General features: G+C 40.7%; 1 protein-coding gene across 3 annotated transcripts in view; it reads left to right on the top strand.

Annotated features, from left to right (window-relative positions):
* MXD4 (MAX dimerization protein 4) overlaps window positions 1-15626 on the top strand; it is a 42403-nt gene extending 26777 nt beyond the window's left edge. For all 3 annotated transcript variants that reach the window (XM_066548715.1, XM_066548717.1, XM_066548716.1), the window contains exons 4-6: window positions 5515-5629; window positions 8675-8834; window positions 10241-15626. In XM_066548715.1, coding sequence (XP_066404812.1) covers window positions 5515-5629; window positions 8675-8834; window positions 10241-10389 — 424 coding nt within the window. In that variant the 3' untranslated portion in view covers window positions 10390-15626. The remainder of the gene's footprint in view (window positions 1-5514; window positions 5630-8674; window positions 8835-10240) is intronic.
* The last annotated feature ends 592 nt before the right edge of the window (window positions 15627-16218 follow it).

Raw genomic sequence — 16218 nt, forward strand, 5'->3', positions numbered from 1 at the left:
TGGAGCCAGCATGAAGGGAAGATCAGGACATGCAGTTTGGGAATATAGACATTTAGTGGCTTTTTGGTCATTTCCTAACCTTCTGGACCCTTCCTCCATCAGCTGGAGATGCTGCATGTCTGAGATGCCAGTATGGCCAGGAGAGCTCCACTGGCAGACTGGGAGTCTGCTAGTAGCAGGGAGCAGGTGTGGACCAGACAGAACTGTTCTGGGATTCCCACAGGATGACAGACTGCTGATAGAATGGCTTCTTCCTTTCCACAGCCAGCTCTGGGTCAGCAGAGAATGGGTGCATGGGGGAGTCATTCTCATGCTCCATGGGGGCAGTGGAGTGAGACCTGGAGGATGTGCAAGGTGAACACTTGTCATGATTTTGACTTCTCGTAGTGAGTTTTATGCTCTTGCTCACAATTGTTCAGAAACAGATGAGCATGGCCCTTCTGACACTTTCAGCAAGTGACCTCTGGCAGTCAGGAACACGATGCCAGCACTGGGAACTGTTTATCTTTGGATGCAGCTTCCAGGAAATGCCCACCCCGTGCTACCCACCACAAACACGTGGAGGGCTGTTGGAAGCTTGTCTGGAGGGAGTGCCCAGCTGGGGTGGCAGGATGGACAGGCACACATTTCACAGGAACTCAGTAATGTCACCCTGGATCATGAGTGTCTGTGGCCGTTCAATGTCACCAGGGCCTGGCTGAGGCATGCCATGCTGAGGACTGAGCAGCTCATTTGGAATATGCACCTTGCCTTTGCAGCTGGCTTTGTGCAGCTCAGTGGCCTCTAAATAAAGCCAGTAGATTTATACTTGAATGGTTTAGGAAACACACCTTTGCTGCTGTCAAAAAACTGTGCAATTGCTGCTTGAACAGCTATCTGCTGTCTGATGGCTGCAGGCCATTTCTCTCTGCTGTGCTGGACCTGACAAAGCCCTGGAGAGCCCCTGTGGAAAGGCTGCAGTGGATCAGGTCACTCCACAAACCTACCAGCAGTCTGTCAGTCAGAGTGGCACAGGTTCAAGCCACACAGCTGGGGATGTTTTGCTGGTACATGAATAGGAGCAATCTTGTCAGTCAGATGCTGAAGGGTTACAGGCAGTTTTGTATTTATACGTTCATAGACACAGATGTGTGTCTGTGAAGGTTTATGGCTCTGTCTGGGTAAATCTTTAAGAACCTCCAAGGACTGCCTTTCTGGGCAACCTATCCTGGTTGTTCACCACTGCCCCAATAAAAAATTTTTTTCCCTGTGCCTATCCTGAACTTCTGAATCCACAGCCATTGCCTTTTGTTGCATTATTTAGCCCTACAGAGAAGTATTTTGTTCCATTGCAACCGCCTGTCAAGTAGTTTTAGGAATTTCTTGGAGTTGTTGCAGTTTCCTTGGAATGAAGATTATCCAGGGTGAACAATGGAGTTTCTTGTTTCTTATTTTTTTCTGCATCTTAGTATTCCATTTCTTGGTGTACTGCTTGGATTTCCATCTGGGATTTCATATATGCAGCAAAGCTTATTGACTATTATTTAATGGACTCATTTAACACAATTATGAAATTGATTAGGGTCAAAGATCTTAATATGTCTTTGTATGGCAACCCTTTCTTTGAGAAGTGGTGAACTTGCCTTTTCACAGCCAAACACTTGAGCAAACTGGAGTCTGCAAGGACTACAGTCAGTGAGTGGTCTTCCTGTGAGGGTCTGGTGGATGTCCTTGTTCTGTAGGAAAAGTCTTAATACCACCTTTTTGCTGCTTTGTCCCTCCATGCTGTGGGGCTCCAGGGTTCTGCCATGGGCTCTGAAAGCCCTGCCTCTACTGCCCATCATGGCTTACATGGATTCAAAACCAGTTTAGGGCAGTTCCTGCTGGTAGCCTTTGGGTCAGTTGTCAGCAGGTGGCTTTGTCCTTTATGTGAATGTGAGGAACCACCAGACAGCTGCTGGACATGGCCCCTGCCCAGGAATGCTGACCAGCCTGGGCTTACCAAGCACTAGAGGAGCTGTAAAGCAGACTCAGAGGACCCTGCTGTGAACCTGCTTATGGGGAAACACTGGAGTCTTGAACATCTGAAACCCCTTTATCATCTGGCACAAAGGACGATGTGGTAAATCAGACCTGGGCACCCATGCACCTCTCCATATGTGGGGCTACACCCCAAACAGAGAGCTGCAGGCTTGATTTGGATTTTGGATGGCATTTTTATATCCCTGCCTTCCCAGATGAAATCAGTATCAGTGATGGGGGGGGATATTTCTGTGCATCCACCTGAGGTGAGGAAATTGCCCTTTTCTGTCAGCTCTGGTGTCCAGGCAGATCCACACTGGTGTTGGAAGCTGGAGCAGAGTGTAATTACCCAACTTCAACCATGTTTCATGCACAGAGACTGTTACCCTGTTGCTCTGACACTAGGCTGCTTTTTTTTTTTTCCTTTCTTTTTGTTATTTTTTTAGGTGGAATTTAAGGCGTGAGCTGCAAAACACAAAGCAGCTCTGGCTGTGATTACCTCTGTGAGTGCCTTTCCCTCCTCCTCTGGTCACAGGCAGCTGAGGAAAAGCAAAAGCTGTCAGGTCCCTGCAGAAAAAGAGAGAAATTAATGCTGGCAGAGTCTGTACAAGACAACTTATCTGCTGTGAAGTTTGAGTCCCTTGTTCCTGCTAGTGTGATCTGTTAATGTAACATGCCTGAAATGTTTTCTTACATTCTTACAGTTTTTTCTAAGATGAAAAACGTGAGGATATTTACTCCAGTACTAGAAGAGTTGTGGTGGGCTGGTTTTCTTTTTGTACTTTCACAATCTATGCTATTGATTATAATTAATGAATTAGTCACATAATAAACATGTCTGCATTTATGTAAATATCTATGCAAAGCTTATGCTTTAAAATCTGTAATGGATTCATAGGTGTTGAGTAATTAGATGAAAGAAAAAGTCCTTTTAAGATAAAAAAAGTGAAGTTAGAGGAGGTCTTTCAGCAAGTGTGTTTAGCACATTAACTGCTATCAGTATCAGCTGGTAGTACTGGAAAAGCCTTAAAGCAGTTTTGTTACTATTCAGCCCTTTTAATTCTTCTCACTGGTCATTTAAAAATACTCTTCTTAGATTCAGTCCCATGTTCTTCCTGGCACTTCTGTAAAGTCCTGCTCTACTGGGCTGGCAGGTAACATTAGAGAGTTTGTGCTTTAAAAAGGCACACAGCCATGCCCCTGAACTTTGGTGATATTTCTGTGAACTCCCAGTTGATGGCAAGGAAGTGCTCTAAAGCCTTGCTTTCTTCTCCCTGTGGTAAGCAGACTTTCCTCAAATAGCAAGAGGCAGACAAGTTCAGTATGTAGTCTGGTTTCATTAATGTTCTCCAGAATTAATACTAAGTAAATATCACATCAACAGTTCTGTATATTCCTTATCAGACTTCTAATTGCTCCAAGTATATTGCTCATTCTATTTCTAGGTGTTTACCTCTCTATTTACTATTTGGTACCATTCTTCTCCTCTTCCTTCCCATATGCTCCTTCATCTTCAGTCCCCACTTTCTTGTCATCAGTCTAAGTACTGTTGCATCCAGGTTGGGCTGAGTGAAACAGGCTCATGTGGGTATGTTCAGAGGCCATTTAGAAAACAAGAAGATTATTTGAATTTAGTCTCTGACACAAGTTTTTGTATTTAAAATGCAACTACCCCAGGTAGTTGTTAGAGATTACAGATGCAGAAATAAAAAATTGCCTCATTAAGATTTTCTGTATAAATATCAGTGGTCCCTAATTTGGGTATTTCACCATTTTAAAGATTGATATTCCAGTTTAAGGTAGCAGCCTCAGGGGATCTGATTGGGCTCTTTTTGTGAATACTTCAGCCAATCTTTGTTGGTGTTGTTTAAATAAAAGCATTTTGATGCTTAAGTTTAGAACCTTGTATTTAAAAACAAACCCCAGACCTAAACAAGAAGTCTGTCAGCAGTTTTCTCTTGTGAATCAGATTTTTACCAAAAATCCTTTTTCCCTAAGTGGCTTGAAGAAAAAATGTAAAATTTTTTGAAAATGCTTTGTGGTTTCTTAGCTAGTACACTGCTGATTTATAGGCAGACAGAACTACATATGTGAGTATGTAGTCACTGCTGTTCTGTATTAATTCTGTTTTGCTTTGGGTTTTATCAATGTTAATTCTCAGGTTGTTTTCGCATTGCACTAATAATTCCAATTATAAACATTTAATTTGTCATTTGGTGCATATTAAAACCTGCTGAAGAGTGTTTGTGCCCCAGAGTGTTTGTCCATTTCAAACACTGATGCTGGACTGTCGTTCTGAACTCATTGTTCAAAAGAAAGTTCGTTCTTGACCAGACGTGTTGAATTCCCTGCAGTGTTTGTTTCCTTCATGCAGCATCGAGCAAATTTGAAAAAGATGATTATTCCCCTCACTCTTGGGATCTGCTTCATTTCCTCTTATGGCTGTGAGGGCAATGCCAGCTCCAGGTCATGGCTTTGCTCAGCCTGTAACAAGCTGGCAGAAAGGAGGATAGCAGTTATTCATGGAAGCACTTCCACATCCATTTCTCATTGCAGAACCGTGTGGATTCCTGTTTAAGGGCTGTGAATTAAAACCAGGAGAGATTTTCTTTAGGATGGAACTGCAGAAACACGCTCCCATGCAGTTCTTTGGTTGGCCACTGCCTTGTTTTGGATTGGTCAAGCAACTCTTCCTTGGACTGTTGTATCACCAGCTGCTTTCTAGTTTGGAAATTATTTGTAGAAATATACTTTGTTCATTCTCTTTTTACTGATAGATATGGCAGTAGTACAGGAGAGGTTGTTGAGAGCAGCAGTAGTGATACTTGCAAGGGAGTAACAGAGAAAGCAGGACCCTGTTGTTGAGGAATATGGCTGGAAGTGTTTCTTCTCGTGTGTTTATAATAAACACAGTGCAGTGAGAGGAAGAACTGTCTCCTTCTGAGGGGACTGTGGGTCAGTAGAAGAGACATCAGGACCTCCCTGTTAAAACACATTGATAAACCATGGCTGGAAACAGCTCTTGAGCTGTGAGGAGCTGCATGTATGCCCTTGGCTTGCATAGCTGGAGTGTTTCCTATTGCAGCAGGCAGGGATAGGAATGGGGAGAGGGGGATCAGGGTCTGCAGCTGCCCACAGCTCTGTCTATGCCTGCAGAAATCCCTGAATTGGAGGCAAAATCCCAGGTTTTTGGCCTTACCCAGCCACAGGTTGTGTGCAGCGTTGCCTGGATGTCTCAGATCTCTGAGCATACTCCCCTTTGGTTAAGATGGGATTGACCAGGCTGAGCAAAGTGCTCTGAAACACAGGTATGAGCCTCCTGTGTGAGTGTGCCAAGCAGCATTACTGCATTTCAAGTGACCTTTCAGTCTGAAACCCTGCCAAAGGGAGGGGAAAGGAAGCCACGGTTGACTCGAGCTCTGAGCAGAGATCCTGCAAACAGATGGTGTTTGCATATAGGAGATTCTGGTCGGGTGCAACTCCACTACAACTCTTGGTTTTTGATGATTGCAGGCGGGCTAAACTCCGGCTATATTTGGAACAGCTAAAACAGCTTGTGCCTCTCGGGCCGGACAGCACCAGACACACCACTCTAAGTCTGTTGAAAAGAGCTAAGATGCATATCAAGGTAAAAACATTCATCCATGTTTTTATTTCTTTCAAGGGAGAATCTTCCAGAATGTGTATCCATAGAGAGGAAACAAATTTTCACACAAAATCCATATCCATATGTCCAATCTTCTGGATTTATTGGCCTTTATTACTTGCAGGGATTTCAGTCACAGTGTCAAAGTTTAGTGTTTTGCAATTTAGCATCTCAGATATATAAAACAGTGGTTTTGTGATTTCTCAGTTGCTAACTAGTGTATTTAATACACTATAATTTAATTTATTTTACACTATAATTAAAAAAAATCTATCAAAGCTGTTCTTTAATTAATATATTTATTTTTAAGAACCAAGCAAAGTAGAATTGTACTGAATTTACTAAAATGTAAAAAAGCCAGGTCCATTAATGATGAAAAAAAAATGGAATCAAAAATATCCTATCTATTAGTGAGCCATATCCCATCAACATTTTATTGACCAGGTTCTCATTTAAATGAAACAAAAAATTAAATGCAATCTCCTGTTAGTTGCTGCTCCCCTTGTTACAAGTTAAAACAAAAAACAGCCTTAAATCTCACCTATGATCCAGCAGCAGTGCAGGTTCTACATTTGCACAAGTAATTCAAAGGAAATTACTCCTCAGGCCTTCTCTCTCCAAAGACACCTTCACTCCCATTTTCACTGTCATTGTTTTCAGGGAACAGGGTTATATGCAGAAATAAGACAAAGAGGTATTTAAATGTAAAAGTTAAAGAACAGGTTTCTGCTGCTGTGTCCAGGACTGTAATTACTCCTCTGGCATTTTTTCAGTGTTACAGAGAAACAGGTCAAGAAAAGTGTCAGGCAAAATTGAACACTGCCAGTAATCTTGGAATATTTTGGAGAACATCCTGCTGATGCACAGCTTTAAGATTCAGTGCTGTTACAGAAGTGGGTGTGATTCATATGAAGAAATAAAGATTAATCTAAGCAAAACCATTCTTGTGAACAAGTTTACAGAGCTACTTTTTCAGCACTTCTAAGCACATTTACTCCAGCTGGGCAACCCCTGTTTTTACCATTTGAGATTTTGGCCTCTTGTTTATAATTCAGGCTAACATGCATGAAAGGCACTGCATGTGGTTTTTGTCTTGGGCTGCCCCCCTATGATGGGCTTATGCATACAAATTGAAGAAGTGTTTTTACAAGTGGCGAGTGTGCGAGATTAGCCCTGCAGTTACCATTTCAGCTGCTGATAAAAAAAGCTGGGAACAGATTCTTTCCAGATCTCTCTTGCACAGCACCAAGTACTCGTCTTTTGAAAACCCAGACTGAAGTTTAACTTTCTTTTTAAGATTTTAACTGAACCTGCCCAAACTGGGTTAGCATTTAATTGCTCCCCTTTGTCAGGTCAGCTCCCTCCCCTGCCCTGCCAGAGCTTGCCCGTGCCCAGCTGGCATTTTGAGCACAGTCATTAGTGCTCAACTTTTCACACACGCACACCCCCCATATATTGAGATCTGCTCTGAAAGACTGCATGGTTTTGAGTCTCCTGGATATGAATCACTGAGTTCTTTCCTAAAGTAGTTGTTAGAGTTTAGGATTGCAGCCAGGAAAATACAGGAAAAGGAAGTCTGATCAATTGGGCACATTTGGTTTGTTGTGTACATGGATGTACCAACCCCTTTTCCTATTATAACATTGTGTATCCACCTCTGATGATTATCTGCAGAGTGTATTGCCTGGGAGAGGGCTTAAAATGTGGTGGAAGAAGGTAGATTTCATTGAGCCAGGAAACTGCCCCATTCAAGGGTGTCAATTATTTTCAAACACTTCTATTTCAGGCTTGCATGGGAACAGCAAGATCTCTGAAAGGGTTTTGCTTGTGTTTTGCTGTGCACTGTCCCAGCCTGCTCTCCTCAGAAAACCAAGGCTAGGTTCATTCAGATGGCAGGGAGGAGACTTCAGCAGCTGTATTCACTCCCTGCACATCTCCTAAATCTCAGTGATCCTGTAAACACAGCTCACAGAGAAATCTGCTCACTCTTATGAGTGCTTTTACTGCTACAACCTGTAATTTACTGCATCAGATAGATAATTTTTTTAATTATAAAAGGTGTTTTGATTTGTGTATCCTTCATGCTTTTAATCCCATCATACTCTTACAAATTTTTCCCTAATTATGCAGTCAGTTTTTTTTAATGGCTAGCAGTGATTTGGAGAAGGGCTCAGTTCAAATACAAAAAGATACTTTATTCCTGTTACTGTATTTGGACCAACAGTGCAGCACATTTTATCGGGTGTGAAGCATTCTTTTTATTTGCAAAATTAATACCTGCTTTTATTCTGTCAGAGGGGAGATTTTAGGTAGATATGTGAAGGATCCTTTCACAGGCTGTTTGCCGAGAAATTCTGAATTAATACCATCGACTTTGTAGATAATATCACAGAATTATCATACTCGCTCTGGAGAAGTTCAAGGAAAAAAAAAAGCAAGAATAAAGAGAGTTGTTAGTAAATTCCTCCTTCTATATATAATTAATGCTGCTTATTGTTAATGAAGCACTTTAAATGCTAAAATTTTCCATAGCCTACGGTAGGAGGGAGAACATTCAGAGGCTCACGATGGTTTCTTTATGGTGATAGGTGGAATAAGAGACTCATCTAAAGATGCATTATGTTCTCACTGAAACCTGAGCTGTGCTCGAGTTATCAAAGATGATGCTGGTTTCGCCTGATAAAATGATTTAAATACTCCCCACAACCAAGGCAACAATAATTTGGTCTTAGCCAGGAAACGTCTGCTAGTGGCAAGAGAGTCTCTGAGGGATTTTTTTTTAATTATTATTATTTTTCCCCTGTAACCATTTATCTTACTGTGAAACAAATTCAGCCTGCTAAAATTGTACTGACCTCTACAGAATGCTAACTAAAAAATCGAAATTTTAGATTTAACTCTAACTTTATATTGATTAATTAAAATACTTAAATTGCTTTCAAATTACTGTTTACGAGAAGACCTTAAGTCACTTATGCTTTGACATGGGTACAAACTGCCAGCTCACTGTGTTTCTCTCCCTTTAAGAAATTGGAAGAACAGGACCGAAAAGCTCTAAATATTAAAGAACAATTACAGCGGGAGCACCGCTACCTCAAGCGCAGGCTGGAGCAGCTCTCCGTGCAGGGCATGGAGCGAATCCGCACTGACAGCATGGGATCAACAATATCCACTGACTCTGAACAAGGTAACTCAGCCAGGCCTTCCCACAGGGCCTGCAGCAGCACGGGGGAAAAGGGAAGTAGGGAAACAAGGAAATGTCATTTAGAACTAAAATCAAGCTTTCAACAAAACCCAGACAAAATTATTCCATAATGCAGTTTGAAAAGTAAAAAATTAAGGCATCTTTTTCACAATCTTTGAAAAAGGTTTTTTTTCCTAATCACTTTTGAAGCTGTTAATACTGTGTGTATTTTTAAAGCTATTTATCCTGCATGTGTTTTCGCCAATTTTTTTAACAATTACCATTTAATATTTTGAATTTTTAGTGTAATTATTGGTAAAGCTGGCATAATATTTTCCCATGAAAAAAAAAATCGTACTTAGCCTAATTAATTTGTGTGAAAAAAATTATTTCCACATAATTTATTGTGAAATTTTAAAACATTTTCTGTGCAATGATCACCAAGGGTTCTCTGCATTTGGTTCTCATTTAAGACAGCTTGTCAAGCTGGCTGTTGCCATTTCTTATTTTCCCATTTGGACATTCTTCTGGCAGAACAGTTGCCCAGGCTGGCTGTTTCTGGGCCCAGGGGGGTTGAGTGGTTGGCCTTGGGGCAGTAACCTGGGGACAGGTGGTCACAACATGGGCAGCCAACACCTGCATGGCTGGAATTACCATGGACAGTTCTGCAGTACAACCGCCTCTGAGGGCCAGCTTTTTTCTAAATCAGTGTCTGTGTGCAGGTTGGAACAGTTCTGGGAAAACATCTGGTATTTATCAAAGTTTCAGGGTGCCCCCATCACAGGAATGATTGGTATCTGATTCTATTGATTTAGAAGGTTGAACAATTGTTTATTGAAACTATACTATATTACATTACAGTTATACTAAAGAGAGATACTATACTATGCTATACTATGCTATACTATGCTATACTATACTATTATACTTACTACTAATTGAAAAGCTTATGTCTGTCTGCAGACTGACAGTCCACACAGCTTGGACCTGATAGGCTCATTAACCTAAACAATTTCTACCAGAATCTAATTACTAAATTTCTTTAGGTAAACAATTTTCTTAACACACTCTACATGTGCAAAACACTAGGAGCGGCAAGCAGAGATAAAAATTGTTTTCCCTCTGTGCTTCTCCAGGAAAAAACCTGAGAGAGACAATTATGTCTCTCTCTGTTCAGAGAATGTGAATGCCACAGGTATTGATGTCATGCAGTATATTTATGTGGCTGAGGACAGAAGGGATTTTAATTCTCAGGTGGACAAGATGATCCTTTCCTCAGGAATTACTGTGCCGGTTCTTATTTTTTTTATAATTATTGCAACTGAAGTGTGATTCAGGTGTTGATTGACCCTGGCCCATGACCAGTCGCTACAACTTTCTGAAAATGTGCCTTCTTATGTTTTCTTTAGAAGTAGACATTGAAGGAATGGAGTTTACTCCAGGTGAAATGGACAGTATTGGAAGTGCCAGTGATGCTGAAGACCACTACAGTTTGCAGAGCGGTTCGAGTGACGGAGGTTACACACATTCCCGCAGACTGAATGCCAGGCTCTCATAGTGCCTGAGTTACCCGCTCAACTCAGGACCATCTGACTGAAGCACTTATATATGAATATTCCAGAGGTGTCAACTGCCACTCTTCCGGGAAACCCCAACCACAATACTCTGACATGGAGGTTTCTTACCCACGGTTCCCTGCACTGTAACCACAATATTAGATATTGTAAATCATGGGTTTGCTGCAGAGAACTGTGGTTAGGTACAGTTGTGACTTAAAGCTAGCTTGATGTAGCCATCCTGCAAATTAAAGGAAATAAATTATGTCGTTCCATTCAAGAAGTATTAAATTCAAACTGTTGGAAGCATGGCGTAAGGGAGTTTGACAGTTTATTTTGATTTTGCAGAAACCATTTTCAAACATGGAAGAATAAATGAAATCTACAATGTGTTAGTGATTCAGAGATACAAAAACCTAAAACTACTTTTTGTGGTATTTTTTCATGAAAAAAACCCCAAACCCAAAACATTTTGAATGCTGTATAGTGGGCTCCATAGAGTAAATTCTTTCAGCAGTTGTTGTTTGGGTGAAGCAGGCAGATAAATCTTCAAATCTCAAATGATCTTTAGAAAAGGTCATATTTACAAGTCACTACTGTACTTCAAAATGGGGGAAAAGCCAGCTCTAATAATGACTTCATGTGGGATGATCTCAACTTTCTTTTGCTTTTTGTATTCAATATCCAACCAGCAGCAAATCATTCTATCCATGTTAACGGGAGCAGTAGAAAGCAACATGGCAGTTTTAACCTGTTACTGTGGAATGGATGACATTTGAAGCATTTCAGTGGTTTTATGGGTTGTTGTTTTCATTTCTTTCTCTGAAGAATACAGAACTCAAGTGATCCAGTTTGTGATAGTTAATCTTTCCTTGCAAGGAAATGAAATCTCTGTTTGCTTGTATTTTTTTCTTCTCTTCTATTTACACATGTCAATACATTCTTATGGAAGGCATGGCTTAAAATTACAGTATTCAGCTAGAAGATAATTAATTTTTTTTCTTTTGCACACTATAATTGCATTTTCTATTCTTAAAAAAGTGCAAAAAAATTAAAATGTATGCTGTAAAACAGCAAAGTTTATTTAGTACTCATCAAGCTGTTCAGAACATATTTACCCAAATTGTAGCAATACTATGAAGATGTATTTTAATACAACTTCTGCTTAGTGAAGTCATTAGAGCTTGGCTTGCCGGGTAAGAAAAAAATGGACCAGTCTTTGCATTATCTGTTTAAAGAAGGTCTTTTAAAAAAATGAAAAAAAAGAAGAAAAAAAAGGAAAAAAATTGAAAAAAAAAAAAAGAAAAAAGCTATAAACACTTTTAGGGAAGTGATTTTAGCAAGTGTAGTCTATATTTCCTGTAAGAGATTTTGTATTATATTTTCCTAAATGTTCTCATTTACTTGTATAAGGAGGGGAATGGTACAGACCCAGACCAGAGTCTCAGGGACTCTTCACCTTTGTCATATTGTGCCTTGGTGACCATTTATGTATGCCTCTCCTTCTCATTGTTTAAAGGACAACTAAGCTTTGTTTCAAGACCCTCTGTTCAAATGGTCAGTTGTCCACCTTCTTACGGATGAAGCAGAGAGGTGTATTTATATCTTCACCCTCTCACAACAGATTCAGTGTGGCTTTAAGTAAATTCATGAAATTAGGTTTTGGTGCGAGGGTTAATTGTCTTTGTATGAGCCCTCCCTTGGATTCTTCAGCACCCAAATCTATTTTTTGTTAGCTTATAAAGTCAGGGTCTCTGTGAGACCAGCGCTCAGTGGCTTGGGAAACACAAATGTACTGTGTAAGGCTATGGGATGTCCAAGTGTGGTGCCATTTTTAGCATTCAGATACAAGACCTCATGACAGACTGACCATAATGATCAAAAGCAAAGGTTCAGTTGTTCTTTCAACATCTGACATACGTGTCCTCCCTTTGGCTCTTACAACACGGAGTAGAAATATGAATACATTTTGTGGCAGCTTACAGATCCTTGTTTGCACTCTCGCTTACTGCTTGGAACTTGCCAACAAGGAACGTATACATTTAATTTACATAACCTAATGGATGGCCACCCCTACTTTGGCTCTGGGGAGGGGCCTAAGGTTATCAACTCTGGCAGCTGAATAAGAAAACAATTAACCTTTTCTGTGATGCAGGTTTTGGTATTACATTCTATACACCTTGCATATTACTAAAATCCTCATTGTTGGGGAAAGCACACAGCAATATACTCATTGTGTGTAGCTGACAAACAGCAGAAATTACTAGCTCCTTTGGTGCATATGTAACTAATTTCCAAATCATGGAAAAAAAAAATAAGAGTTTACTTTAACACACGACTGTTAACAGGAAAAAAAAAAAAAAGAGGCTAGTATATTGTTGCTGTTCATTTATTATATAATGAACACATTCATGGATTGTAAAGTGTTTCCTTTCATGACAAGCAGCTCTTGCACAGAACCTCCTAATGAAAAGAGATTTGAAACTTACAGAAGGAAAAACGAGACTTTAAATTGAACATTATTGTACCTTAGGTCAACCTGAAATTTTCCTTTTAAAGATGAATGTGCTAACTTAATGAGTTCTTCCACGCTGGGTATCCATGGCTTTGTAGATCTTATATTTTCAATAAAAATTACTCGAATAATCTTGAGTGGAAATAAAAAGGGTTTATTTGTTTTTACTTTTTCAGTTGTTACAGCTGGGAGCTATTAACGCTGGTAAAGAAAAATGACACCATACTGCCTGTGTCATTCTCCCTCGAGCACAGCCCAATTTAAGGTGGAATTTTCAGGCACAGCCCCCGGACAGCAGCAGCCCCGTTAGAGGCAGGGGCACAGCAGATCCTAGGGTCAGGTTTGGGCTGGCCTGTCCCCCCAGCAGAGCTGCAGTCAGTGGGGACAGTCGGGGCTCTGACATTCTTTAGGTTCTGCTGCTGAGCAGCCAGTGCAGCACTGCTTGTGGCCACAGCACCTGGGATGCAGCGTTATTTTTATTATTTTTTCTCAGCTGGGCACTTGTGTGTGTGCCCCGTGCGTGTGCACAAGTGTACCTGTGCCCACAGTGGGGCTGCAAAAAGCAAACTTTGCTGCAAGATGAAATCCTGCCCCCACCTTGGCAGCTCTGTCGTGTTGTCGTGACGCGCTTTTAGCAGGCGAGGAGGTGCTGCTGCTCAGTTCATCCATTTCCTCTGCAGTTACCCCACTGGAAAAGGAGTAGGGACAAGATTACAGGGCTGCTAGGTCGTTTTCTCTGTGGAAGGGGCTCTGGAGAGATGAAGTCATCGCAAAGTTCTTTTTCTGGAGACGCAGAGGTTTGGCCCGTTTCCTGGGGGAGAAGAAGGGAAGGGCTTTCCCTTGCAGCACGCAGGTGTCAGAGGATGCACGCCTCTGCACTGCTCCTGGATTAGTGCTTCCCCAGCGCCCTGCCTGCACTCTGGCATCACCACAGGGAGGCACAAAAAAAACAGCCTAAAATTGTTAGTTCTTTCTGCATATTCTCTGCTGCAATTCAGAGGATGAATCCTCCTTCGCATCCATCCTCTCTCTGCCCAGCTTGTACCGTGCCAGGCCCATTGCAGCTGATTTATTTATCTTCTGAATAGAGCAGGTTTGGCAGTAGAAGATCTGCAACACATTATTAACCAGAGACTGGACCCTGTATTGTCTTCTGCAAAGAACAAACTTGGTTCAGAGTGAGTTTTAGCAGGTTAAAACAGAAATAAAAAAGCCTCCCAAAAATCCATGAGGATGACAGTTTTCCATGTGCTGTTTATAGATGAGTTTCAATCCTAATTTCTTAGTATAAGATTTGGAGTTGAAAAAAACGACATAAAATCTAACACATCTAACTTGTTCTAACTTACAGAATTAAGACTGACTTCAGTGGTGTTATATTTTTGACATGGATGAGTATAGGTTCAACTATACCACATGCATATAATTATAGACGTAGAAAAAAAGTTACTTGTTGATCTACAAATAAGTTACAGTGACAAATACCGGTTTTCTGAGCACCTGACTGTGCACTTTGCATAACCCATTTCAGTGGGTGAACTTAAAATACCAAAAGAGGAGAATAGGGCAACAGAAAGAGGTGAAGTTACAAGTGTGGGCTCTGCCTGCAAACCTGCTCTGGGTGGGTACTTCTGCTTTTCCTGGAGGTACTTACAGCAATCTCTCCTCCTGAACAAGTGATTATTTCACCATTTTTATAACTTTTTGGCAGACTGGTAATTAGTGGTGAAATTTTTCATCCTTGTGGATCAGCCATGTGGAAAGAAACACATTTTTGAAAAGAACCACATCATCACAGCTTTTAATTAAGTAATATTAATTTTATACATTTAATTTTATGATGCTGCTGATAAAGGAATGTCTTCAAAACAAATTACTCTTTCATAAATCTGTTAAATTTGTTTTTAAATGGTAGAGGCCATCGGTTGTGTGTGGTATGAGCCAGTAACAGTGCTGATATTTAATCCATTAACTTACACTTTCCAAAATTGATGGAAGAATAATTGAGACCCTTTAGGAACCCTTTAAGGAAGAGCTGTACTCCCTGCAAATACTAACGGGGCAAACACATCAGAAATTAATTTTGCCAGCAATGAAATGAACCAATTTGCTTAAGTGACTGTCTAAATGCACTGTTGTTAATTGGTAGCTGTAAAGAAAACATCCAAGTGTGTTCTGTAGCTACCCAGAATTAAAATTCAGGGGGTATATGAAACAGAAAAGACCATTTGGTCACCTTGGCTGTTCTCTCTGCCTGAAGTATTGTAAATAAGCCCAGGAAAGGATTCCTGGGGAGGCATGGTCAGCCAGAGGCTTGACTCTTGGCAAAGCAGAGTGAAGGTGCCCCAAGTTCACAATTCCTTTCTTTCATTTTGCATAAACTGAGAGGCATAAACTGTGGTTCCACAGGATTTATGGCATTGGAAGGGTCTGTGCAGGAGGGATGTTTAAGATGAAATTTTGGTGCAGGTGAAGCACTGACTGAGAGCCTTCTGCTGCTTAGTGGTACAATTGTTACCTAAAGGTGTTAGTGGGGGGGTTCTGTGCCAGAGCCTCTGGGTCCCAGAGCCAAAGGAATGGTTCATAGTCTGTGAGATGCATTTGACTGTACTATACAGATTCATTTGTACACACGTACATGGCGCTTGCTACGTTCCGTAGCACACGGAGTATTGTGTTGTATCATTATCTCGTCATTATATAAATACAAATTTTTATACCTTTTTGTTGTGTTACTCAGGTTTTTTTTAAACTTTCATCACTTGTTTTTTGTGCATTGTGTTTCTTCTCTTCGCAGTTCTTTACATACTGCAAATCTTTACATGTCAGCTTATTTCATGTCAGCTATTTCATAAGGAGCTCACTGAGTTTTAGCAATTCAAATTAATAGCATGGTATGAAGATTGGGGTGCTACTTAGACTTCTTTTACACTGGCCCATTGAAACCCCAACAGTCATTAATCTTATTTGTCTCTAACCATGGGTGCTGTATAAATTTCCACTATTACATTTCTGAAGACAAACTAACCTGTTTGCAAAGTGCAAATTGAAATGCATTAGTGTCTGTTCTAACTAATTATACTTGAAATAATTTCAGCTCAGTGCAAGACAGGGAAAAAAGCATTAAGAGACAGCCTACAAGTTCTGCATGTTTATTTTATCAAATATGAAAGTCACATCACAAGTGATGTGCAGCCAGACAAAAACAAGCATTTTAGCTGATGAGAGATGAGAGAAAGGACGGAGCTGAAACCCTTCTGTAGATTACATTGTTTTCTCTCAGCTGCCGTGTGTGACATCCCCTGGTTTGTGTTTC

Source organism: Molothrus aeneus, chromosome 4 (genome assembly GCF_037042795.1).
Source record: "Molothrus aeneus isolate 106 chromosome 4, BPBGC_Maene_1.0, whole genome shotgun sequence".
Lineage (NCBI taxonomy): Eukaryota > Metazoa > Chordata > Aves > Passeriformes > Icteridae > Molothrus > Molothrus aeneus.